This window comes from Aquarana catesbeiana, linkage group LG12 (genome assembly GCF_042186555.1).
Source record: "Aquarana catesbeiana isolate 2022-GZ linkage group LG12, ASM4218655v1, whole genome shotgun sequence".
Taxonomy (NCBI): Eukaryota; Metazoa; Chordata; class Amphibia; order Anura; family Ranidae; genus Aquarana; species Aquarana catesbeiana.
In genome coordinates this window covers 167,966,159-167,992,895 of record NC_133335.1, presented here as the reverse complement: position 1 = coordinate 167,992,895, position 26,737 = coordinate 167,966,159, and the positions used below count along the sequence as shown (strand labels likewise).

The following is a 26,737-nucleotide window of genomic DNA, read 5'->3' as shown; positions in this document are numbered from 1 at the left end:
GGTAAAATAGAATAGTAGCTTTTTAAATAGCCTTTTTGGCATCCGTTGATAGTACCACTCGCGGAATTTGATCAGTCCCATTTTGTGCCCAATGGAGAATATGAAGGGCTCGGATAGTATTATCTCTAGCTTCACAACCCTTCATAAAGCCCGTCTGATCCAAATGGACTAACGTCCCTATAGGGTCTTGCAGTCGAAGGACTAAGATCTTTGCTAAAAGTTTAGTTGCAGTCAAGAGGGGAAGATGGGGCTATAGTTGGCACAATATTGCGGATCTTTCCCAGATTTCCGAAGAACCGTCGCATAAGCCAGCTTCCGGAGGTAGGGGGTTTGAAGTAGTAATGGAATTAAAATAACTGCAAAGTGGGGATGCTAATATAGAATTTTTTTTTTTTATAGTATGCGTTTGTAAAGCCATCTGGCCCAGGACTTTTACCCGGTGGTAGAGCATTTACTACAGTGCCCAATTCCTCCACTGTAATTGGGCCTTCTATTTCCTCGGACTGCAGAAGGCAAGACAGGCATTGCAGACTCCTTCAAGGGGTTGTATACCCCCCTTTTTTTTTCCATCAGCGGCGCATGCACTGTGAAGGTCCTGCAGATGCTGCCGGACCTTGCCCAGAAGAAGACTCCTGCGGTCATTCCGAGGGAACATGTCAGCTCCCTTGGCGTGGATCAGTATCAGATGCCGAGGCCTCATTCTAAGGTAAATATTTCATAATGAGCTAGTATGCGCTGCATACTAGCTCATTATGCCTTTGCCTTGAAGGTTTTTTTCTGTGCGGGTATACAACTGCTTTAAGATACTCCTGAATCCCCTCAACCTGGCCTCCATCTGCAGCACTCGAGGAAACCGAAGGGATGCATAGAATCTATGGAATTCTGCCGCTATAGGTTTGGGGTCCATTATTCGTTTATTGTGGACTAATAAAGTATGAACATGCGGAGAATCTTGTTGTTTTTAATTGTCTGGCCAGAACTCGGCCACATTTATTCCCCTGTTCATAGAAACGATGGGCAAAATACCTATGCTCATCTTTGACTTTGCGGTCCAAACACTGAGATCAGTTCAATCTTAAAATTTCCAGTTGGGCATCCGCAGGGTCAAAGAAGGCCTTATGTTTAATCTCAAGATCCTGAATTTTATCTAAAAGGTCAGCAATTTCTTTACTTTTTTCCCTTTTGATAGGGGAGCCATGTGTGATCAGTTCCCCTCTAATGACCACCTTATGGGCCTCCCAAACCGCTTGACCAGACACCTCACCAGGGGTATTTATCTCAAAATATGAGGCCAGTGTCTCAGATGGCACTTTGGAAACCACTCCTTCATTATAGATGATGAGCTGAATCGGGTAAAGAGTCAAGGTTTTGGGGGAGTGGTCTGGAATGGTAATAGATTCAATAGTGGAGGAACAAACATGGCTCAAAAAAATTGATCCATCAACATTAAATTAAGAAGAGAGTAAGTATTATAAATTTTGGAATGATAACTAATCCTTGTCTTTAATATGCAAAACATGCCAGCTATCTACCAGTTGGAGAGAATGTAAAAGTTGTTTGATGTTTTTAAGGGCTCTAAAAGATGAGGAGGTTTTACCCGATGAGGTGTCCAGAGTAGGGATAAAGTCCCCTCCCAGAACCAAGAAGCCCTCCCTAAACCTCTCTAACATCCTCAAAGTTTTAGAAAGAAAGCTAACAGTATGAGTGTTAGGAGTATAAATAAAGTGTAACAGTGGCCATGCAGCATGCTTTTAATAAATAGAAAACGACCTTCAGGGTCGACTTGTAAAGAAGCGATGGGAGCACGCTTTCCACAATGCTATCGTTGTCCCACCTAGCCCTTGGGATAGGCGATGGTGCATGGGAAAAGAGGCATACGGGGAGTGGTCCCTGCCATGAAGTGCGTCTCCTGCAAAAAAAAAAACACCTCTGCAGCTAAATGCCTAAGTTCATGCCAAAGACGACCCCTCTTATAAGGTGAACAAAGACCTCTCGCATTATAAGACACAATTTTCAATGTACTAACCATTGCATGACTATGTTGAACATATAGCACAACTCAATAGCAACAGTCTCCTTAAGGGGCCCGATTTTAACCAAAATTTCACCCTCCAATGTACCTAAATAATAAAAAAAAAAAAAAAAAACACATACCAATAAGAACCTCAAAAAAAGAGGCGAGAAAAGATAACAAAAACCCCAGCGATATATGACATCCACGCAGTGCAAAGCTTCAAGTAAAGGTCGAACAGCTCGGCACTGCATAAGGGTACGCCGTGACAAAAGGGGAAACAAGGTAAGATGGGCTCCATTAAAATCAATGGTAGGTTTGTCGCGGACTGCTTTCATAATGGCTTCCTTCACGGAGTATCTGCAACTTACAAATAACGTCTCTCAGTTTATTTATATTCTGGGGAACTGGAAGTAAGGCACGATGGACTCTACCTCAATGATGTCAGGTACAGAGTCTCCCAAAATTTGGCAAAATAAGCCTTGGATAGTCGGGAGCAGATCCGGGGCCCGGGTCGCTTCAAGTAAACTCCTTATGCAAAAATTCTGACGGCGGTCCCTATTTTCATAATCATCAAGCTGATCGAAGAGCGAGTTCAAGACCACTTTGACAATTTAACAACAGCTATCAATTGCTGGATATCTGCTTTGGTGGGGAGGGCTCTTATATGTTCTCTAATGTCCCAGTTCATGTTTACAGCAGCTAAAGCCATCTGAGAGGGGAACTGGCTGACAGAGGGGTCAAAGGCCAAGGGGATAGAATACTGCACCTGTGACGTAGACTTGAGCCCTGGTGGACCGGCACTAGGTACTGGAGGCATATGGCGAGAAACTGGAGAGCCATTGCCAGGCATTGGATGTCCGTGGCTGGAAACTGGAGAGCCATCTCCAGCTATTAGAGAGTCCTGACCAGGTGTCAGTGGGCCTCGGCCGGGTGTTGGAAAGCCGCGATCGGGTGCTGGGGTCTCAGCCGGGAACCGGATACCTGTCACCGGGCACTTGGGGAGCCTCGGCCAGCCACTGAGCAACCATGGCTGGGTGCCGGGGATCCCCAGCTGGGTACTGGAAAGCTGCGGCTGGGTGCCAAAGAGCTGCCGTTTGGGTCCAGGGAACCGTGTTTCGCCTCCTCGTAGCTAGACACCATCTTAGACATGCGTCCTGTGTCTGCTGTCTGCGAGGTAAGGAAGGCTCAGCCTGCTGAACTCTTACCACCGCCGGGTGGTTGTGAGGCAGTGCGGCGGCGTGTAGGCCATGGTATAGTCAGTGCAATGGAACTGCAGGCAGCTGCTACACGCTATATGGGAGCCTGGGGATCAGAGAGCACTCAAACACGTCTGCTCTCTGACTTGCAGCTGTCATGTTATAGCCTCCATGCTGCTCAGAGAGGGAGGGCGGAATTCACTCACAGCTACTCCTGTCAGTAACCCCACTGTGTTGTGATGCAGAATTCATAGTTGATTTGATGGCTTAAAGCTGCACAGGCCCTGAAGCAGCAAGGCAACCATAAAGCATGATTCCACCACCACACTTCATTCGGGTGAGGTTCTTCTACTGAAATGCTGTCTTTGGTTTGAACCAAACATGTCTAGTGTAACTATGGCCAAACAACTCATTGAATCATCATTCCACAGCACATTGTTCCAGGAGGCCTGGTCTTTGCCTGGATATTCAATGGCAAACTCTAATTTTGCTATAATGTTCTTTTTGGAGAGCAAAGATTTTTTTTTTTTTTTCTGGCACTCTTCCAATGCAGGGCAAGCTAGTGCAGTCTCATTCTGAGTGTTGATGCGTGCACTGTGAGACCAACTGTTGGTAGGAGTTGCCTACTTATTCCACAATTACGTTTTGAGGTTCTTTGAAAATATATATTTCTCATTCGTTCATTGACAGACACAGCCTTCTTTATTCAGAACGGTAGGGTTATATCATCTCCGCAGGAGTAGGACTAGGCAGGACAAAAAAACAACCCCTGGCTACGCCCATGGGTTGTCCTCCGTCAGTATATAACCCCCTCCCTGCTCTAGGTATTCAGTTTTTTTTCTGCCTAGTCAGGAGTAAGGACCTAGTTCCCTGCTGGGATCTCTAGTCCTGGGAATTTTTTGTTGTATTTTCTTTTTCCTGGATTTTTTTCTGGTGAGATCTACAATCAACTACCAGGCTGGGCAGTGGGTTGGACGGCGAGCTGGACGCTTGATCCAGTAGTCACCCCGGTCTGGCCAGTGAGTGCACGCAGACCACAGCTACGCGCTAGGTCGGCTGTGACATAGCCCCACTGGACAGGGGCTGGCCCTGCGAGTTAAACGTCTCACGGACGTATACGACCGGGTCTCGGCCTGTGTCGCAGTGTTCCTCACAGCCGACAGCCCCCCACTTCGGTGGCGAGGAGGATCTGTCTGGGAGCGTCACCTTTGCTTTTCGCTGGAAAGGTAAGTATGGGGTCCCCTCCTCTCTTTTTCCCCGGAGTGGTGTGGGGTGCGGGTACTCCCTGGGGTGGTCAGTTCCTCTGGCGTTCTCCTTCACCCCCTTCCCAACCCCCCTCCCCCCCCCCAATCCCGGGTGAGGCCCAGGCTCCCGGCCTAGGAGCTTTGGGACAGGGTTTCCCTTTTCCACCATCGGTTGTTAGGGGGGGTGCATCTAAACTTGGGCCTGGGAGGTGGTGACTGCCGTAATTTAGGCCGCGGCTTTGCGGCCTATCAAGTGGGGGGCCGCTTTCACGGACGGTGGCCGAAAATTTAGGCTGTGGCTTTGCGGCCTACTGCACTTGCAGCTGAAAATTTAGCCTGCGGCTTTTGTGGCCTACTGGGCCGCGTCTTCTGTGGTCTCCTGAATCAGCGCCCCTGTGCGGGGCCCCGGTCTGTGCCCCCTGCGAGGAGCCTCGGTCTGTACCCCCTGCGAGGAGCCTCGGTCTGTACCCCCTGCGAGGAGCCTCGGTCTGTACCCCCTGCGAGGAGCCTCGGTCTGTACCCCCTGCGAGGAGCCTCGGTCTGTACCCCCTGCGAGGAGCCTCGGTCTGTACCCCCTGCGAGGAGCCTCGGTCTGTGCCCCCTGTGAGGGGCGCCTCGGTCTGTGCCCCCTGTGAGGGGCGCCTCGGTCTGTGCCCCCTGTGAGGAGCCTCGGTCTGTGCCCGATGTGAGGGGCGCCTCGGTCTGTGCCCCCTGTGTGGGGCCCCAGTATATGCCCCCGTGGGGGGCCCCGGTATGTGCCCCCTGTGAGGGGCTCCGGTGTTTACCCCCTGTGAGGGGCCCCGGTCCACGCCCCTATGAGGGGCCCCCGTTATTTGTCCCGTGAGGGGCCCCGGTATTTGCGGTGCCCCGGTCTGCGCCCCCTGTAAAGGGGCCTTGGTCTGTGCCCCCTGTGAGGGGCCTTGGTCGACATCCCGTGTGAGGACATCGGGTGGGGGGTTCCAGTTGGTGACCCCCCCCTCCCCCTGTGTTTTTTGGGGTAGCGCTTAGGCATATAGCCTAGTATATGGCACCCCTGCCCTCCCCTCTCTGTCTCCTCTCTGGCTCTGAGGACATGGCCCACCTTGCGGAGTGGTGACCACCTTATCTTGTCAGGGTGTGAAGATGACTGTAGTAGGGCACGAAAAATCGCTGGTTATCGCACTTCTTACATCTGTGCAGGAACCTTTCAAGGATGTAGCGGTGGCTGCGGCGGAGAGCTGATACCTCATAAGCCGTCTTGCGCGGCGAAAGCGTTCGCTTTTCCCTCTTATCTTGACAATATTGTCCTTGAAGACTGGGAGGGTCTAGAGTGCATTTGTGTTTCTAAGAAGAAAAAAAAAAACGCTTGCTGTAAGGTACCCATTTGGAAATTCCCCTGCCTTTGCTGCATTGCCGGACCTATGGTCTAGGGCGGCACTGCAGTATGTCAGCTACGCCTCTTGGCCGTAGTTCCCCTGGTTGCTGACCCTCTAAGGTCTCCTCAGTGGTGCTTAGACAGGTATTTTTGGGGGCTACCCTGGATGTGAATACTTCCAATGGGCGTCTACTGCCGGACCGCTTGCTGTTCTCCGCGGGGGGGGAGATGTGCAAGCTCCATTGCTGCAGAGTATGGTTGCCACGGTTCCCATGTCGGGAACAGTTTAAGGCCCTGACCTGCCTTGTGTGGGTACAGAAGGTCAGGATGGAGTCCGTTAGCACAGCGGTAGCACCCCTTCATCATGGGGACCTTCTGGTTTCTATCGACATCAAGAATGCTTGTTTACGCATTCCGTTATGTGCCCGACTCCCAGCACTTCCTCCGTTTTGCTTGGGTGCGGCGCATAGTCTGGCCACCACTCCTCGGGTATTCGTGAGGTGTTGGTCCCAGATCAGGTGTGGTTGCATCTGTGGGGGTTTGCGGTCCTGGCTGCCTGGACGATCTTCTGCCACTCCTTGGCTACCCCGAGGGGCAATGTTGTTTCTATACAGACCTTGACTGATTTCAGTAGGCATCTATACTATCTGAAGTCTGCTTGGGCCCTTCCAGAACGTCAGATTATCCAAGCCCGAGCTTCAGCTCTGGCCAGCATGTTTTCTTCTCTTGGACAAACTCCAGAAGTTGCATGCCACGTTTTTTATTTTTCTGTCTGGCAGATAGACCCTCTGCGGACCTGCGTGTGGGTGTTGGATGTGAGAGTTTCTACTTTTTTTAAACAAATCCATTTGCGCAGTTCCATACAAGCTCCCTTCGGGGAGATCTTGGCATGAGACAAATGCCCGAGGTCTCGGGACAATCGGATTCGGCTGAGTTAGGAAACCAGGGTTCCCTGGTCTGGTGGCTCGCTCTCCAGTTCTTCAGCGGGATAGATCCTTTCTCCCCTTGTATTAAACAGGGTGACCACCAATGCAGTCGGTCCAGGTAGGATGTCCTGGGACTGAGCTCTGCTCGGAGTCATTGTACGCTGGTGGAATCCGGACTACCAGGTAATATCCTGGAACTTCGAGCGATCAGGCTAAGTCTGGATCATGGACAGATCGACTTCGGGGGCTCCCGGTACGGTTCTAGTCGGACAAGGCAACCACGATGGCTTATGCCTTTCGCCAGGGCGGGTCAAATAGGCTGTGGCGACCCTGGCTGTTGCCAGTATTCCCCGGTGGGCAGAATGTTTCATCCGGCCCTTTTCTGGTGTATGCATTCCAGGAGTGGAATGCTGACAGGCGGATACCTCAGTTGGCGAGGGTTGGACCCACGGATAGGCCCTTCACCGTGCCATGTTTCTTCAGATCCACACTTCCAACGGGCCTTTTGTGATTATTTTACATATTTATACTATTACATAAGTTTACCTTCCAACAAGACAATGACCCTAAGCACACAGCTAAAATAACGAAGGAGTGGCTTCACAACAACTCAGTGACTGTTCTTGAATGGCCCAGCCAGAGCCCTGACTTAAACCCAATTGAGCATCTCTGGAGAGACCTAAAAATGGCTGTCCACCAACATTTACCATCCAACCTGACAGAACCGGAGAGGATCTTTAAGGAGGAATGGCAGAGGATCCCCAAATCCAGGTGTGAAAAACTTGTTGCATCTTTCCCAAAAAGACTCATGGCTGTATTGGATCAAAAGGATGCTTCTACTAAATACTGAGCAAAGGGACTGAATACTTGGGACCATGTGATATTTCAGTTTTTCTTTTTTAATAAATCTGCAAAAATGTCAACAATTCTGTGTTTTTCTATCAATATGGGGTGCTGTGTGTACATTGAGGAAAAAATGAACTTAAAGGATTTTAGCAAATGGCTGCAATATAACAGAGTGAAAAATTTGAGGGGGTCTGAATACTTTCCGTCCCCACTGTACATGAAACTGCTATTCCAAAACTGGATGAGGATAATCATTAGAAATCATTAGATTGTCCATTTTTTTTCTTGTGGAACTATTGGAGACGATTTCCAATATACCGTCAGGTAAAAGTCCCGACTCTGATTGATTCACATCAAAATTTTACAAGACCTATAAGGAACATAGAACACAGTTTATGCTCCGGGTGTTCAATAGCATATCTGCTACCAATGGGTTCCCACCTTAGACACTTAAAGCCCATATCACCTTATTACCTAAACCAAGTAAGAACCTAAGGCTTTGCTCTAGCTATCGTCCTATGTTTAATTGGGGTAGATGTTAAAGTCTATGCCAAATTGTCTCAAATTTTCAATCCCTTATTCCGAGTCTGATGCATACAGACCAAGTCGGGTTTGTTCAGGGGAGAGAAGCTTGTGACAACACGCTTAAATCCCTATTGCTTATTGATTATGTCCAATCAGCAAAAATACCAGCTTGCCTTCTCTGTTGATGCAGAGAAGGCCTTTAATCATGTTGGTTGGCCCTTCTTGGAACAAACTTTGGTGCAAAGAGGACTGGGGCCAGTTCTGTTACGAAAAATGACGGCCCTTTATATCAACCAAGTGCCAAAATACAAACTAATTGTTGTCTTAGAGTATTTATATTCTACATGGTACTCGTCAGGGATGTCCACTGTCTCCCCTCCTGTTCGTCTTGGTAATGTAACATTTGGTAACAGGGAGAGTAGTAATGCGGTGCGCATAGCATGCCACAGCAAACAGTGGGTGTGGCTAAATTGCTCTTGCTGACATCGCCCTGCCCCCCAGTGATGTCGAACCTGCCCCCAGACAGCTGCCCACAGCTCCCGGACGGCAGCAGATTTGTGTGTTTATATTTTGGTTACTTGGGGAGCCACAGCCCAGTCTGAATAATGTGTCCGGGTTTCAGTCTGCTTGAAACCCGGACACATGATTCAAACCCCAGGCTGTCTGGTGAATCCCGGACAGGTGGCAACCTTACTACTGTTACCGACCCACATGTGTCCATGCCTTCTATTTTGTATGAATTTAAGCGATTTGGGGCCTTGAGTAACTGTAAAGTAAATGTATCCAAATCTGAAATTCTCAATGTATCTCTTCTATCACATCAAGTTCAGGCTCTTGGGAATAATTTCCCATTTAAAATTTGCACTTCAACAGTATTAGAATGCAACGGTATTCACGGTATTGGGATTCTCCCAGACCTCACTAAGTATTATATATGGAAAATTATCACCCTCTTATGCAGCGTACAATGGAAGACCTTAAGAAATACGAACAAGCCCAATACTCATGGTTTGGGAGGATCAACATTTTTAAAATGGATATAGTACCTCGTTTTCTTGATCTCTTTAAAACCTATTGTGGTCCCTGTTCTTCCTTTTTCTTTTTTCTTTTTCTTTTTTTTCTTTTTTCCTTTTTTTTTGTTACTCTACAAGCTGCTTTCACAAGGTTCATTTGGGGTTACAATAAATCTAGACTACAAAGAAAAACTCTACCTCTCCCTAAAGCTAAGGGTGGTGTAGGGGCACCGGACCTATATTATTACCATGTTGCAGCGGTTTTAACTAGGTTAGAGAATTGGTTCCATCATTCCCACCTTAAGCCTTGGGTTCAAATATAGCAATCGATTGCCCCTTTTATGATCTTCAGGTGCTTCCCTGGTTAGATATTTCTGTCCGTGGCCCACTTTCTTCCTTATGCTTCCTTACAGCATGTTAGTGCGTGTTTAGGATAAAATGCAAATCAAGGACTCTCTCCCAAAGGGGGACCAATGACTCCCCTGTTTGGTAATCCACAGTTTCCTCCAGCGATGGCGCCAAGATGTTTCCTGTCATCGCGTAAGGAAACAAGTCACCGAGTATCTCAGATCCTTTGCCAGGGAACTCTCCCACTGTTGTCAAGTTTGATCCCTATACAACAGCAATCAATTATACATTTGCTGGAATATCGGCAACTATCATCTTTCCTATCCTTTTTCTCTTCAAGAGATGTACTTACGAGAGAACTGGATACCTTTTATGAGTCGTCTTTTGGGGGTCAGCAACCCATGAATCCCGATCTACCGGTCAATCGCAGCCAGGTGACTAGTAGATTGCTTGCGAGGCTCGCTGACCCGCCATTTCCAGAAGAGTGAAGTGCAGGACCTGCACCACTGGAGTGAGCAGGCGGCTACACTCCTGTGAGGAACGGGCTGTACATTGAATGCACAGCAGATCGTGAAGGCAGTGCACTTTTCAGTGCAGAAAACGTGGACTGAATGCGCTTTTCCCGCACCACGTTCTGCTGTGAACTGCCGGTGATCTTTGACTTCCTATATACCTATACCAGACTATACCAGATCACATTCTTTTCTTGGTATATAGGGTTTTTATTTTGAAACTTCACCCGCACTTCCCAGAATTTACAAATAAATGGACTCCTAGACTTGAATGTTCAAACTAAGCCAGAGGAATGGGAGAAAGCGTTTACCCTTACTCATTGTATGCCTTTAGCAACTAAGACATGAGACGAACTTTAAGCTTCTCTCCCATTGATATAGATGTCCGGTGCTTCATCAGATATATCCAAATGTTTCAGACTTATGTTGGCACTGTCATTCTGCTAAAGGCTCACTACTGCATAACTGGTGGGAATGCCCATCTGTCCATGATTTCTGGAATATGGTCCTACAGTTCCATACCTATGCAACTGGGGTAATTGTCCCCAATACGCCACAAATTACTCTGTTATCTCTCCCACCTGGATCTTATAAAGACATTAAAAAAGCCCCTCTTGGGCATTGGTTGACAAAAGCAAGAGAGGTTATACCACGTCATTGGAGATTGGTACATGCTCCACCTCTGATTGGTTTATGGAGATGGACCATATTGAGATGGAGACACTCCTGTCACGCGAATTGGATATATATATGATCAATGTTGTCAAATTTAGTTCCCTTGGATGCTGTTCAGGGAATCCCCTGAAATGCGAAATATATATACGGGTCTTCTGCAAGATTGGAACTTGGTCCTGAGTTGAAACGAACAAGGCGATGCCTGTCCGGGTGTCCAATCCTGGTTAAATTACTTCTTTTCCCTTTTATGCCATACCCTTGTGGGAGTTGAAGATGAGGAGTAGTAAACTATAGACTACAACCCTGTTGGGTTGAGGGAGATTTGATATGGTTATTCGTTCCAGGGGTCTAACAATCTGAGTAGTTTGGTGAACCTCTTTATTTTTCCTAGCAATATGAGTTTTTCTTTTGGTAGACTTTCCCCAATAGTATCAAAATTATTTTACGCAATTTTTTGAATAAGGGTTTATGTGGGATGTTCACACACACGTCTATATGTAACATGTTTTATGCTATGTACATTATTATAATACAATGTTTTTCTCTGTTTGTGGTACATGGATAATATCCCTTTTTTGTATACATTTGTATGGAAATAATTTCAATAAAACTAGATTGAAACGAATTAGGTGACTTCTGAAAGCAATTGGTTCCACTAAATTTTAGTTAGGGGTATCAGAGTGAAGGGGGCTGAATACAAATGCACGCCACAGTTTTCAGATATTTGTTTTTTGTAAAAAAATTTGAAAACCATTTATGATTTTCCTTCCACTTCACAATTATGTGCCACTTTGTGTTGGTCTGTCACATAAAATCCCAATAAAATACATTTACGTTTTTGGTTGTATGAACAAAATAGGAGGAAACAAACCCTTATAAACCAAACACATTCCCCCAATCTCCATAAAACCGGTCTTAAAACACTCAAGACAGCAATGCTAGTTGATATACACTAGAATACAAAATAATATATGGAATAAACACTATTACACATATGTATTCATTTAAGGAGAGGTTTCCCTCAGCAGCCACTAAAATTGATAAAAATAGCAGAAAAGATGTCAGAATTACAACCTCAAAAGAGAAAAAATTAAAACATTAAAGCGGTGCTTCTATCAGGCAGCAATTAAAAATCTGATAGATTAGTTTGCAATAACTAAAAATTACAAAACTGAAATAAAGAGTCTCTAATGGATATGGAGGGTGTAACAGGTAGTATATTGATGAGTGCACCGTTCACCAGACACTTCACCGCATGTTCCACACACCTGCAAGGGGTTCACACTCACCAGAACCCAGAGGTTAACAGGCCCAAATCGGCATCCAGTGGATTGTAGATCCGCATGTCCTAATGGGGTAGTTCAGCCTCATCTCCGGAATCCTGTTGACCTTGTCAAAAATGGGGATGTTTTTGGTTGTAACATGACAAAATGTGGAAAATTTCAAGGGGTATGAATAATTTTTCAAGGCCCACTGTATTTATATTTTTTTGCTGTCTGTGTCTGGTTGTGAAAATGTATTTCCTGTCTCTAAGATTCAACAACCGAAAACGAGCAGCCATCTTTATAAAGTAAAAGGATATAGCCTCTAAGCTGTCACTGAGGCAGATGTTTTGATTAAAACATTTGATCTTGCTTCCTGTTCTGATGACTACTATAATATTTTTTATTTCCCATTATTTTTTGTCCTGATAGTGGTCACCAGGGCAAATAGAGAGGGTGAGTCTCGCCAGCAGACAGCTCTAAAAACCTTACAGAGATTCTATCCTTTTCTTCTGACTCTAAAGCTAAAAGATATACTTTAATGCAGGAGACTAATTATAAACTGGTCACTAGGTCGTACAATACTCCTGCAAAACTACATAAGATATTCCCGTCTACCTCGGACAGGTGCTGGAGATGCCATGGCGATCGCGGCACCATCCTCCATTTTTTGGACATGCCCCTTGTTGGAGCGGTTCTGGAAGACCATCCAAAATACTATGCAGAAGTTCACTGAACATCCCATGTCAAACGATCCAGCCCTCTTTCTGCTTCACGCCACCAACTCGGCTAGTAAAGTGTATAAAAAAATCACTGGTGCGTCACTTGTTAGATACCAAGGCGTGTATTCCCTTGCTGTGGAAGACTACGCAGCCCCCTTCAGTTGGTGCGTGGATCAGAAAGGTGGAGGACATTAAGAGAATGGAGGATCTGATTTTGACAGCTAGAAACCAAAATAAATTGTTCACCGGGACTTGGTCCAGGTGGAACATGTTTATTTTCTCTGATGAGGGTCAGACGCTCCTGGGAGGGAGCTTACCTGTCTAGTATGGTCCACCTACGATATGTTTCTGTCTGGGAATGGTATATAATACTTTTTCACCATGTGCCTGGCAGGTGACACATGCAATAGCCGCCCTCTTTTCCCCTCCTCTTCCCTAATGCCTCCTTCCCTCCTCCTTATTCCCTACTATTACTCTTCTATACCTTTTACCTTTCTACCTCTTATTCATTTGTCTTACATACGCTCTCCTCTCTCTCTACATCTCTTATATTATTGTTTAAATGGAAAACAGGGAGGGTTGGGCCCCACTCACATATTTTTCACATTTTTTAAGGCTTATTAGTATTATATAACGGTTTAACAATAAATATGTAGATTTTGTTGTGTCTGAACATTACGGTATTGAACCATTGGAGGCTGCGCCCTCAAAAGGAAAGTATATGTATGCCTTATGTGAGTACGATGGAGCTACATCCTCTCTTGATCTTGAATAAACTTATAATTTGAAAAAAAAAAGATATACTTTAACTCGTGCACCATATTGCAAATTCCTTCCTAACCACCTTTTATGTTCCTCCTCAGCAATTGTACAATGTGGAGTCAGAGATTGAAGAATCCCTCTATGACTCTGTGGGCAGCAGCTCCAGCGGTGCCTCCTCTGATGAATGGGAAGATGACAGTGACAGCTGGGAGACGGACAATGGCTTAACAGAGGATGAAAACTCACGCCTTGGGGCAGAGGCAATTGAGCAACCCCAAAACCAAACTGCTGCATCAGTGCCCACAACACAAGCAGAAGTAGAAGAGGCAGAGCCAGGTGCTTCTGCAGCTGCATTGGGGGTTCCAGGTCTTGTGGCCAAAGTGAATGAGAAAGAAGGGATTGTCAAGAGCTTTAAAGAACTTAAGGAGGCTATTAAGATTCTTGAGAGCCTGAAAAACATGACCGTGGAGCAGCTTCTGACTGGTTCTCCAACATCACCCATTGCGGAGCCAGAAAAATTCACTAGAGAAAAGAAATTCCTAGATGATATCAAGAAACTGCAGGAGAATCTCAAGAAGACACTTGATAATGTGGCCATTGCAGAAGAAGAAAAGATGGAGTCTGCTCCAGATGCTGATAAAGAGGACAAGGAAGCACAGACGCCAGTCCGTTCTGAGTGGCCAAGTGACACCCCTGTACTGTGCCAGCAGTGTGGTGGCAAACCTGGAGTCATATTCACTAGTGCTAAAGGAGAGGTTTTCTCTGTGCTGGACACTGCACCAGGTAAGGGCCTGTATTGTTGGGTACTTTTTTTGTACTTATTATTGTACTAAGTTATTTTACATTACTTGTTAAAGTGAATGTAAACCCTAAGGCTCCATGCACACTGGCTTAAAAATCGCTGCTTCTACAAGAGTTTTGTGTTCTGTCTGCAGAAGCAGCTCAATGTTATTTTATGTGTCCATGCACATTAGGACGATTACAGGCATATTTTGAGCTCAACGTTTAGAGGCAGGAAAAAAACCCTTCTGGTTTGTGTTTCTGATTGGAGCTTACAGGCAGAAAACACAAAACTCTACTAAACTCGTCTAAACCTTGTACAAAAAAACTGAGTTTTTTTTTCTGCGAAAGGAACTGGCACTTTTTTAGGCCCAGTGTGCATGGAGCCTTACAATGAACGTTTTTCTTTTTTTTTTTTTTTTTTTTTTTTTTTTTTTCCATCCGTTTGGTCTCTTAAGTATACCTTTTTAAGGCTTAATGTACACAGGACATTTTACAACCTCCCCTGACTGATTTAACTTGACAGATAGTAGCCGACGTATAAAAACATTTGTTTTGCCGCGTGTAGCCACGTTTTGCGCAACAGTCAAATTAAAAACGCCTTTAAACTAAACATGAGCTACTGCTGTTACAGGCGTTTGGCGTTTCAAATGCCTCTGAACATCCGTTCTGAATGCATTTTTTTTTTTTTTGCTTTCCAAAAAAAATACTTCTAAACTCAACTGCCTAGAAACTACTATAAATGACTCTGTGTGCATGTACTGATAAGATAACATAGAGGAGAGTTCAGGAGCAGCTGAAAAAAACACCCAACTGCTCCTAAACGTCCGTTTACCAGTAGCAGTGTACATGAATCCTAAGTGTTTTATCTGTTCAGTAAGTGCAAACAAGAATACCTGTTCATTTCAGGAAATTCAGAGCTTTCCTGTGTTATGTTGAGGAGGGTAATTGGACCTCCTAATGCTCATTTTAGACTACAAACCAATTAGTCTCTTTGTTGTGGACATGAGGACAGTGGGATGAACTCTTCACTTAAGCAAAAGACAACTGGGTAGGACTGACCTGTTGGCCTACAACAAGAAATAAGTTGATCAGTGCATCATCCTTTTTTTGTTTTTTGTTTTGTTTTTTTGTTTTTTTTTCACTGGCTCTTTAAAGGGATGTACAGCAAAATATATTATAGAGACCCTTTTAGGATACAAATGGGACTCACTATTGCACCAAATGTGCAGCTTCCATTAACCTAGAGATGGAACTTTGGAGAGTGGATGAATAGTGCTGGAACCTTGAAAGTTTCCATACAAGTATAGAATGTCTGAAAGATGGGCTTGACCGCTTCTGTGCTTCAAAGTGTTCCATAATCACTCGATTGAGTAGAGCTAGAATTGAAACACCACATTGTGATGACAAAGTCCAGATAAAAGCTTCTTTTAATTTTAAAAATGTACACAAAGTCAGCATGTTTTGTGGAGCCAAAGCACACAGTCTTCAACAGGGCTTCTTAGGAAGAAAGCGGTGTATTAGGACTTGGGAACATTAATATAGGCTGTGGCGTATCGAATGGCACAAGAGCTCGTCAGCAGCTCTACTCCGACCTGGATCTTGAACTGTTTTTCAGAGTGAAAATCCTTATACATATACATCCAAACATACATACATATTTCTTCTTGAATTTCCATTTGTTGCTGCAGTTCTTTAGGGTTTCAGTGGGATGGACATGGTACCCTAAGTCACTCTATTTTCTGACACTAGTTTTGGTTCATGTTAATCATGTTATGAAATTGAATCTAGTATCTGAAATGAAGGGCACTAGAGTTAGTGATGTGGAAATCGAAGTGCCTGATGTATATCTCTCTGCTTTCCCCAGAGAGCCATAGTTTTAAAAAACTGGAATTCCAGGCCCCTGAAGCTAAGAAGTTCTTTAGCACTGTCCGTAAGGAGATGGCTCTGCTTGCTACATCCCTCCCTGATGGTATCATGGTGAAAACATTTGAAGATAGAATGGTAAGTCCTTTCCTTTGTTACCAGTATACTTTTTCTTCTTGACCTGTTTTTGCTGTCCAGTGGTGAACTTTCCTCCCTTTTTTATTTATTTTTTTTTTTTATTAGAACCTCTATCATTTTTGTCTGTTCTTTTGGCAACCCCTCCTGTCTTTCTTCCCACTGTCACCTGGACAGGAAGCAAGTTGGAATCTTCCCAGTGAGGTCACAGCAAAGTGAACTTGATCAAAATGATTTACTCTTCCCAAGTCTATCAAAAACTGAAAGGAAAAAAAAAACATTTTGTTGGCTTTAGAGCAGGTATGGTAAAGGAAATGGACAATACTTGCCTTTCATGGGCTCCCCCATCTACTCGTTTGCCTGCTGGAGCCAGACTCACAAAATCACTATTCCAGCCTACCACACCAGAACCCTCCCCCACCATGTGACACCACTTGGCCTGGCAATTAGCCATTCAGGCTTCAGTCATTGCATTTTGAGAAGGTCATGCAGGCCTCCATACCTGGAGATACTAAGTTTAACTCCTGTTGGTCAACAAACTGCTAGAGAAGGTGAAGAAGGGCAAGTGTGTGGTCCTTAAAGTGGCTGTTAAGCCACTTTTCTTCTAATTTTCTTCTAATTGCAATCCCCTCTTTTCTATTACATTATTTCCCCGTGCCGCTTTTTACAGTGGGTGGAGCTGAGAATACCCAGCTGGCGTCAGCCCGGAGGACGGAAGGAGAGCTGCGGGTGCTCACGTGAGCACCAAGCGGCGTTCTGAAATTATGTATGAAGCAGCATATTTTTGATAAACCTCATGCACGGGGGCACATAATGTAATAGAACAGAGGGGATTAGAGCAAGAAATCAATCATTTTTGCAGGAGGGAAGCGATTGGCCAGGATACTAGCTGACAGGCAGTGGGGGAGAGGACGGGGTAGAGAGGACAGAGCAGGGCTCAGAGGCACATAAACTGACCACGGTGTTAGGGTTCAGCAGCCATGGTAAACTGTGTTTAGTTTACAGGGGGAGGGAAGAACCAGGCAGAATCAGCCAGGTATTTTCAGGTGATACAGGGGGCCAAAATACAAAGCACAAGTCCTGTGCTGTATAACATGCTTAAAGGAACAGGGTCCATATGTTTTTTGTTTTTCTTCTTTTTTTTTATTATTATGGTTACAGACAATTTAACTTTCCTGCCCATAAGTGAATCTGTTGCATTTCCTCAAATGAACAAAGTACTGTTTTTTGTTAATGTAGAGAATCTGTCCTGAAAGTAGAGATTACAGTATCTCACAAAAGTGAGTACACCCCTCACATTTTTGTAAATATTTTATTATATCTTTTCATGTGACAACACTGAAGAAATTACACTTTGCTACAATGTAGTGAGTGTACAGCTTGTATAATGGTGTAAATTTGCTGTCCCCTCAATGACACAACACGCAGCCATTAATGTCAAAACTGCTGGCAACAAAAGTGAGTACACCCCTAAGTGAAAATGTCCAAATTGGGCCCAAAGTGTCTATTTTGTGTGGCCACCGTTTATTTTCCAGCACTGCCTTAACCCTCTTGGGCATCAAGTTCACCAGAGCGTCACAGGTTGCCACTGGAGTCCTCTTCCACTCCTCCATGACGCCATCGTGGAGCTGATGGTTGTTGGAGACCTTGTGCTCCTTCACCTTCCATTTTGAGGATGTCCCACAGATGCTAAATGGGATTTAGGTCTGGAGACATGCTTGGCCAGTCCATCACCTTTACCCTCAGCTTCTTTAGCAAGGCAGTGATCGTCTTAGAGGTGTGTTTGGGGTCGTTATCATATTACAAAGTTACAAATTTAACAACAAGTGCATCTGAGGGAAAGTAACACCGACCTCAAGCACTGTGCTGCTCACTAAACTCACTATCACTTCAGGTAAACCACCAGAATATTTTTTTAGTCATATATATTATCGGCATGGATTGGTGAATATTATCATACTCTTATGCCCCGTACACACGGTCGGATTTTCCGACGGAAAATGTGTGATAGGACCTTGTTGTCGGAAATTCCGACCGTGTGTGGGCTCCATCACACATTTTCCATCAGATTTTCCGACACACAAAGTTTGAGAGCAGGATATAAAATTTTCCGACAACAAAATCCGTGTGTACACAAATCCGAAGGACAAAGTGCCACGCATGCTCAGAATAAATAAAGAGATGAAAGCTATTGGCCACTGCCCCGTTTATAGTCCCGACGTATGTGTTTTACGTCACCGCGTTTAGAACGATCGGATTTTCCGACAACTTTGTGTGACCGTGTGTATGCAAGACAAGTTTGAGCCAACATCCGTCGGAAAAAATCCTAGGATTTTGTTGTCGGAATGTCCGAACAAAGTCTGATCGTGTGTACGGGGCATTAGTGAAAGTTTCTGTGTGTAGTTTTAAAGCTAATCGTTAAAGCACCTGGTTTCTTTTATTTGTCCTTTTTAGGACCTCTTCTCAGCATTTATCAAAGGACCCACACGTACTCCATATGAGGATGGCCTATTTCTGTTTGATATTCAGCTGCCCAATATCTACCCAGCTGTGCCTCCGCTCTTCCGCTACCTTTCTCAGTGCAGTGGGAGACTCAACCCAAACCTATATGATAATGGGAAGGTGTGTGTCAGTCTGCTGGGCACCTGGATAGGCAAGGTAATTATATCCACTTTCATGAGTGTTCACTTACTACCATTCATCTGTGCTTAAAGAGAACAAACACTGTTTTTTTTTTTTGTTTGTTTTTTGTTTTTTTTTGTCTGATCTTATTTTTTAACTTGGTTTAGATGGTTTCCGCATTTATTTACGATGATTTAAGTAATATTTTAGTTGCATTTTGGATATAGGTTTATTATACATCTATGAGACTTTATAGCTCGGCACGTTTTGCATACTTGTGTATGAATAACACCAGAAAGCTCATGCTCTTGTTTGGACCATTCTGCCTACTGGTTGCAAGTTATAAATATGAGCTATCCTGCTATACATAGGTAACGAAGCCCAGGCTCCCATTTCATCACATATTGTACCTTTTTAAAAATGTTACTGGTCACCTTTAATTTTCTTGGTTTTAGCGAAGCATATTGGTCATCCTTGCTTTATTCTTGGCTTTAATGGATCCCTCTGTTCTTAGTTACTGTTTCAAAAATTGCTAGTTCAACTGCCAAAATTTTATACATGGGATTCCTTATGTATGAGCTTTGTTTTAGGAAAATAAAGGTTTTGAATTTTCTACCTACAAGGTATGGTTGCCAGTTCAGTTTTTCTTTTTGAGCTTGCATGCAGGTTAAAAATGAGCTCTTATGGCAGCTCTTGGCTGCCATAATAAGTCTTCAGTCATTACCATATAAGAAATGTTAGCCCGCATTTAATAAATGTTTAGGTTCTAGCGCTGCAAAGCCCATATACCCCCTTCCAATTAGCCCTACTGTTTGTTCCAGAAAGCTGTACTGTCATTACAAATATTTGTAGCAACTGGTGAGCTAGCATTCCTGGTGACAAACTAGGAAGTCCAGAATATGTATGGGTCTCAGAATGTTTCCATATGGCTGCATATATTCTAAGCATCAGACTTACACCCAGAACTGAGTTATCAGCTTTGCTTTTTCTCTTTTACCCTTAAAGTGACTGTTAAGGCAGTTTTTTAAAAATGCCAAAAAGTCTTATGTTTGTGTGCTTTGTATAGTGGTTTTAAACAGAGCAGCCCCGATCCTCCTCTACCTGGGTCCCCTGCTGGTGCTCCTGGCACCTCCTCTTCTCAGTGTGCCACCATAGGAAGCTGCTTCCTATGGTGATACACCTGCGGACTTGATCCTGAGCTGCACTGCATGTGTCTAAAGGCACAGAAATCAAGGTCACCCCTGCCCCCACTCTCTCCTCACAGGCTGTGATTGACAGCAGAGGGAGCCAATGAGGAGAGAGAGAGACAGCGAATTTGCTCTTTTTGGACACAGTTCCTCCTGATTTAGATCAGGCTCAGGTAAATATTTTGGGGGGGGGAGCAAAACATTGTTGTGTTTTTTGTTTTTTTTTTTTGTTTTGGTTTTTTTTTTTCTTACCCTAATGCAGAGAATGGATTAGGGTAAAATCCTTTAGCCTTTACAACCGCTTTAATTATATACATCTTTTGGTAAAACTGAAAATCTAATCTGCTTAATTAATTTTTTTTTCTCATTAGGGAACTGAGAGATGGACAAGCAAATCCAGCCTTCTCCAGGTACTAATATCCATACAAGGTGAGTTTACTTGATGTGTGTCATTTTTTGCAGTGAGATTCAAACATTTTGCCATATTGTGCTTAAAGCTGAACGCCAGACAGATATAAAATGCACAGGTTAATGCAACTCTGTTAACATTTATACATCTTTAAACGTATTCTGTAAAATGTAGGCAGTGTGGGTACCTGAGTTTGAATTGGTATCAGCCTCTTGTAGTCCCTTTATGGCAGAGCACAGAGAGGGCGGGGGAGCAGCACAAGGCACCTTTCAGGTGTGCTTCATTGTAAAGTGTATGCTGATATGAGGAGAGAGCAGAGCTGTACAGAGGTGGTTATCTGTCTGCTGCTTCTCTTTTCACTGTCCAGTCACAGGGTTGGGGTGTAGAGGAAATCTGTAAGTGAATGGGAAACTGCAGAGAAAGATCAGGTCCCCTCTCCTGCCATAAAAGGCTGAGCACTGTAAACCTCAGAACTTGACAGAAAAACAAATCCTTTGGCAGTTAAAACCACTTTCATAGCCTGGAGTTTCGTTTTTTAACGTCTACTGAGAAAATACATAAGCTGCCACTGCAGGATTCTCATTTCAAAAATGCTAGTTCCCTGTCATTGTAATGTTAATTCTGATCCACTGGTTTCAAAGCTTTCTAAGAGCATGTAAGCCAATCAGGCATTCTGACATCAATAAATGCATGCTTACTCTGGTCAATTAGAAGGTATGGAGCAGAAGACAGCTAAACAATGTGAATTTGTAGGACAAGACCACCAATGGCAACCATTACCTTTTTTCCTCGATGTATGTTTTTCTTTAATCTTGGCTTCTTGTGTTTTCTTTTCTCTGTAGGCCTTATACTGGTAAATGAGCCGTATTACAATGAGGCTGGCTTTGACAGTGACCGCGGGCTGCAAGAAGGTTATGAAAACAGTCGTTGCTACAATGAGATGGCTCTGATCAGAGTTGTACAATCTATGATACAATTGCTGAGGAGACCTGTGGAAGTCTTCCAACAGGAGATCATGGAGCACTTTCAAAGCAATGGCTGGCGTTTAGTTCACAGGATAGAGACCTGGCTAGAAACCAATTCTATGGTAGAAAAGGGAAGCGAGTTGTCTAATGGCCAGGAGCACCCTTGCATTGTACCGTACAGCCCCTCTGAGCAAGAAACCACACCAGAGCCTTCCCTAAGTTCTAAGGATTTGGATGACTCTGGATGCGGAGCCTCCACCCTGTCACCTGGAGAGGCTCCTCAGTGTTCTGACTTAGAGAGCATGGGTAAGGGGGCCTCAAGTAACACCTGTAGCCCTGCAGAGGAACCACGAGGGGCAACTGGAGGAATGCAGCCCAGTGTAAAACCAAAGAAACGCAGGAAGAGCTATCGTAGTTTTCTGCCTGACAAACGAGGATACCCTGACATTGGCTTCCCGTTGTTTCCCTTGTCTAAGGGCTTTGTGAAAAGCATCCAAGGTGTTCTAGCGCAATACAAAGCTGCTCTCTTGGAAGCCGGCTTCTTGGAGCCCCGTGGGGCCAGGCTTACATTACCGTTGTAGAGACCAGGTGCATTGTGGGACTTTCTTCAACTCCCCCACACACTTCATCCTACACATTCTCTTTTCCCCATCTTTCATTGCCTGGTGAGGCCAATAATACAAAAGTCTGGAGTAACATAAGACTTCTTAACCACAGTGTCTGCTGTGAGACCAAACAAGATTGTAACCGAATAAATAATGGCTGACGTTATGCTGTATGCTCTGCTGTTCCCTTAATTTAGTCTGCCCAGATTATCTGCTCCTGGCATAATGTCTGGGGCTGCCTAGCTGCTACAGGGCAGAGAATTGTATCATTAATTGCTCATGAAAAACTATCCCTTACCTCTGCATAATGTCTTAGACCCAGATCATTCAAGAGTTGCAAAATTAGCAGTGTAGCCACTCTTGTATCTACCCTTATTTAAAGGTATTTTGATTAGAAGGTTAAGCCCTTTCATTGAAACAACTGTGCTAGTTGTCAGGACAGATATGGGTGGTTATAGCTCTTCTGAAGAAGTGTTATCTGGGCATGCAACTCTTCAGTGAATGAGAATCTTGCATTGTTCTTTTTGCATCTCAAATAGATGATGTAATTTCATTATCGCAAGTGTGTCTTGAACAGCCTGTACTAGCGATTGTGAGAATGAATGTCCTAAGCTTACTGAGAATCACTTGGCCCATCGTTGTGTCAATGGCAAGCATTGTAAAGACATGGCCAATTTTCAGTGAATAAGCTTTGTTCTCTTCTACTGATAATTGTAAACCCATATAATGTCTCCAAGAACTAAACTGCGCTTTTAAGGTTTGATATACTAGCAGTAATATATTATAAAGTTAAATAAATTAACCCTTTTATCCTCTGTGAAATTGGGCAACTTGCCTGTGTTAGTGAATGGTTAAATGCTTCTGTTTTAAATACTTAGTTTGGCACATTAGCCTGTTCTGTATCTTCATGTCTTCGAAGTTAATCAATGGGCACCGCTCTGTTTAATATTTTAAAAGACTGTCTATTAGTATGTTATATTTGGACTTGGGAGCTACATCAGGTCTATCAATGACATAGCTAAGGATTAGAGACGATCACTACATGAAGCAAACTGTAGCTGCATTTATGAATATAACACTGCCATGAACAATGGAGACAGTGCAGGCCAATGTGTTCTTAACTCTTGCCTGCCCTTTATTATGGTCTGCCTTACATTTAGGCATGTTTACATCCCCTTATTTTCCTTTCAAATGTGAATCTTTATATTAGAGGGATTTGCTGCTGCCGCTTTTCTTTGTTTCCTTATGATTCATGAATTATCCTTGTGTCTGTAACACTTAAGGGTCTAGATTACACAAAACAGGTGCAAAAAGGTGAGCATGAGTAATATATGAGCCTTTTAGACATAGGCTGTGTGATGTTATTTAATACATGTATAGAATGCGCTGTATTTTTATTTAAGCCGCATTTTTAACCCCTCTCTCCCTGAGGCACCATTAAGCCGCATGTTTCAGTTTTGGGTAGATACTAATAGGTTGTATTGCATATAATCTCCTTAAAGAGACTTGTGCCATTCCTCTTGATATTCCATCTAACACTGCTTGTGCATGGAGGCTGTTGTAAGCGCTCTCTAGTAATCCCGGAATAATAGCTGTAAAATCCCTGCGTAAAAATCGACTTTACCTCTTTTTACCTTTTTAGCGTCCTTCATGTCACCCCTTCCCTAGGCTGTATTTTGTTTTCTCTTGCCTGAGCTTGGCCAAAAAAAAAAAAAATCCAGCCAGTTGGGAACGAAGAGATGATGTCATTGCATCCAGGCGGACCAAACACACACAGCCTGGAAATCCTACATTTTGAAGGCAAAGCTGATTTTCTTACACTGAGTTTTCAGTGTGATAGAAGTAAGGGAGTAGAGATGACAACAGCCTTTATATGCGGGTACTATTATATGGGATACAGGGAAAAATTGCATTGGTCCCTTTACATTTCTGAGGTACTCTGTTGGATCGAGCTGCCTGCTTTAGTTCCTTTATCTGCACTACCCAATATAACTGGCTTATAATGGCCAAAATATAGATGTGGATGTCGAAAGTCGGGTACAGAGATCTTTCCTCTGGGGTCCTCAACAGATGTATGCAACGAGCCGGCGAATCAACTTGTTAGTCTCTGCTCAGAAGTGAAATATCTGTTTTGAGTGGACTGACCTTTTGAGAATTTTGTCAAATAGAGTTTTGGATGGAATGTGATTAAGGAACCTTTGTATGTGGTGCTTTACTTACCAGCAGAGTTTTGCTGCAAAATGGACCCATTGACCTTTCCCAGTTGGTCCTTTTTGTTGCTCCTACTGCTGCAAATATGAGTGTATTAAATGTTTCTTTAGGAGGAGACATTTAATGCTAACAGGCAGCAGCAACATCAGTAGAGGAACATTAAACTCTAGTGATGAGCGTTTCTTAATTGTGGTCTTTGGTTGCTTTCCTAATTAGTAACTATTAAAAGCAAACATGTGCTCACTAATGATACACATGCAAAATCTGTGCCCATAGTGCCACCCAGTCCTCTCCTAAAGTTCCAATAGATCTGTGTAGTGGAGAAGCCACACTTACCCACCCCATTGCACAATACAATGCCCGTTGCCTGAGCAATCAATCAGCAGGTCTGGCCATGCTTACTGTTCTTATGCAGATAGTAACATTTAGCAAGTCACTCTATGTATAGCAGATCGGAGAGGGCTCAGATTGGCACTGACAAAGAAAGTATGTAGTAAATTCCTTAGTCTATTTATTAGCTGTTGGTCTGCATGGTTACATTAGGAGGTTTAGTGAGTTCGCAGTAAATCTGTCAACAATTCAAACTTCTCTATCAAAGATAATCGCAGACATCTTATACCTGCTGCTAAAATGATGGACATGTTGCCTTTTTCAATTAAAAATACCTGTTATACCACCTGTAATTCTGTAAGAAATCTGCACAATTTAGCCACCAAAGAGGACTGGAGTTAAGAAACGCTACTTTACACTTCCCTAGTCACTCTCCATACAATTCTGTTCTATGTGGGGCTCTTATATAATTTCACCTCATTTGAGAGATCCTCTGTGTCAAATTGTCTTCAGCACGGAATCCTTTCCCCTTTCTGCTGTGTGGGGTTATTGTGCACTTTATCAGACAATACCTGATACATTTTCCTAATGGCATTGTTGCCTATCTGCATATCCTGGACATGGTGAAATTGATCTCAGGGCCGAAGGGGATAAAAATTCTAATGAATGAACCTATACACCCTGCTTCTGGCAGATGTACAGTATTTAAATGCTGGCAACGGATAATTCTAAACCAAAATGCTGTAAAATTGAGTGCTGGTGCTTCTGATGTGTGTGTATAGTGCTGTGAGACAATTTTTTTACAATTTTTTTTTTTTTTTTTTCTTTGCTAATTTAATGTTTGGAAAAAAAAATGCAGGATTGTTTAATTAAAGATGCCTCTGCTTAAGAATTTTGAGGAGTCTCTGGTTTATTGTCACAAGTACAAATAATGGGAAAATAAATCTAATATTGACAAATGTTTTAGGCAGGTGTGAAGAAATGAAAAAAAAATGCTTTCAATAATGTTTTCATTGTTTATACTGATCAAAATAAAATACAACTGCAGGAAGGGAGCGAACAGAAGAAAAATCTAAATCAAATGGGTACTTGGTGTGACTATCATTTGGCTTCAAAGCAGCATCAGTTCTTCTAGGTACACTTGCATACACTTTTTGGGAATTGTGCAGGTAGGTTGTTCCAAACATCTTTGGAAACTAACCACAGATCTTCTGTGGATGTAGGATGTAGGCTGCCTCAAATTCTCCTGTCTCTTCAATGTAATCCCAGACAGACTTGATGTTGAGATCAGGGCTATGAGGGACAAGCCATCACTTCCATGACTCATTGTTCTTTACACTGAAGATGGCTCTTAATGATGGCTGTATGTTTGGTGTGGTTGTCCTGCTGCAGAATAAAATTTGAGCCAATCAAACGCCTCTCTGATGGTATTGCACGATGGATAAGTATCAGCCTGCATTTATTAGCATTGAGGACACCATTGATCCTAACCAAACCTCGAACTACAGTTCCAGGAATGCAGCCCCTTGCAGACACTCATTATTGGACCACTCTCCAGCCCTTGGTGAACAAACTGCCTCCTGCTACAGCCAAAAATTGAAAGTTTTGACTCCTCAGTCCAGAGCACCTGCTGCCATTTTTCTGCACCCCAGTTCCTATGTTTTTGTGCATAGCTGAGTCGTTTAGACTTGTTTCCACATCGGAGGTATGGCTTTTTTGGCCTCAATTCTTCATGAAGACCACTCCTGGCCAGACTTCAGTAGATGTCTTGCTGGTTTCCATCAGTTTTGTGCTGATAGCACTGCTGGACATCTTCTGATGTTGAAGGGAATTAAAGATGATGTGTCTCATCTACTGCATTGTTTCCTAAGCCGATCACTGCACCTATGGTCCTTAATGTTGCCCCTTTTCTTTTGTGCTTCTTCTTTTTTTCCTCAGAAAAAAAGTTTTATTGAAAAAACCAAACACAGTATACAAACATGTTGATAAATTCCAGTTCCAGCATCACTGTTTATATGCCGTAATTATTAACACCTCCACACCACCGTCTAAACCGTCTAATACAACATAATCTCAGCTTGCATTTTGTTATTAATGTAGCCTCTACACCTCTAGGCCCGCTGCTCCCTTCTTGGCCCATCGCCAAGACCCTGTGTGGTACCTTTTATGATCTAGCAACCCAGCAATCTATCTAGAGTAAGGTCCACCGGGGCCAGGCCCGGCAAGAT

At 43.8% G+C, this 26,737-nt stretch overlaps 1 protein-coding gene across 1 annotated transcript in view; it reads left to right on the top strand.

Moving 5' to 3' along the window:
* UBE2O (ubiquitin conjugating enzyme E2 O) overlaps window positions 1–25,404 on the top strand; it is a 136,391-nt gene extending 110,987 nt beyond the window's left edge. Inside the window, exons 14-18 of the mRNA XM_073606196.1 lie at window positions 13,501–14,182; window positions 16,047–16,183; window positions 18,635–18,838; window positions 20,361–20,418; window positions 21,241–25,404. Of these exons, the coding sequence (XP_073462297.1) occupies window positions 13,501–14,182; window positions 16,047–16,183; window positions 18,635–18,838; window positions 20,361–20,418; window positions 21,241–21,944 (1,785 nt within the window). The 3' untranslated portion in view covers window positions 21,945–25,404. The remainder of the gene's footprint in view (window positions 1–13,500; window positions 14,183–16,046; window positions 16,184–18,634; window positions 18,839–20,360; window positions 20,419–21,240) is intronic.
* The last annotated feature ends 1,333 nt before the right edge of the window (window positions 25,405–26,737 follow it).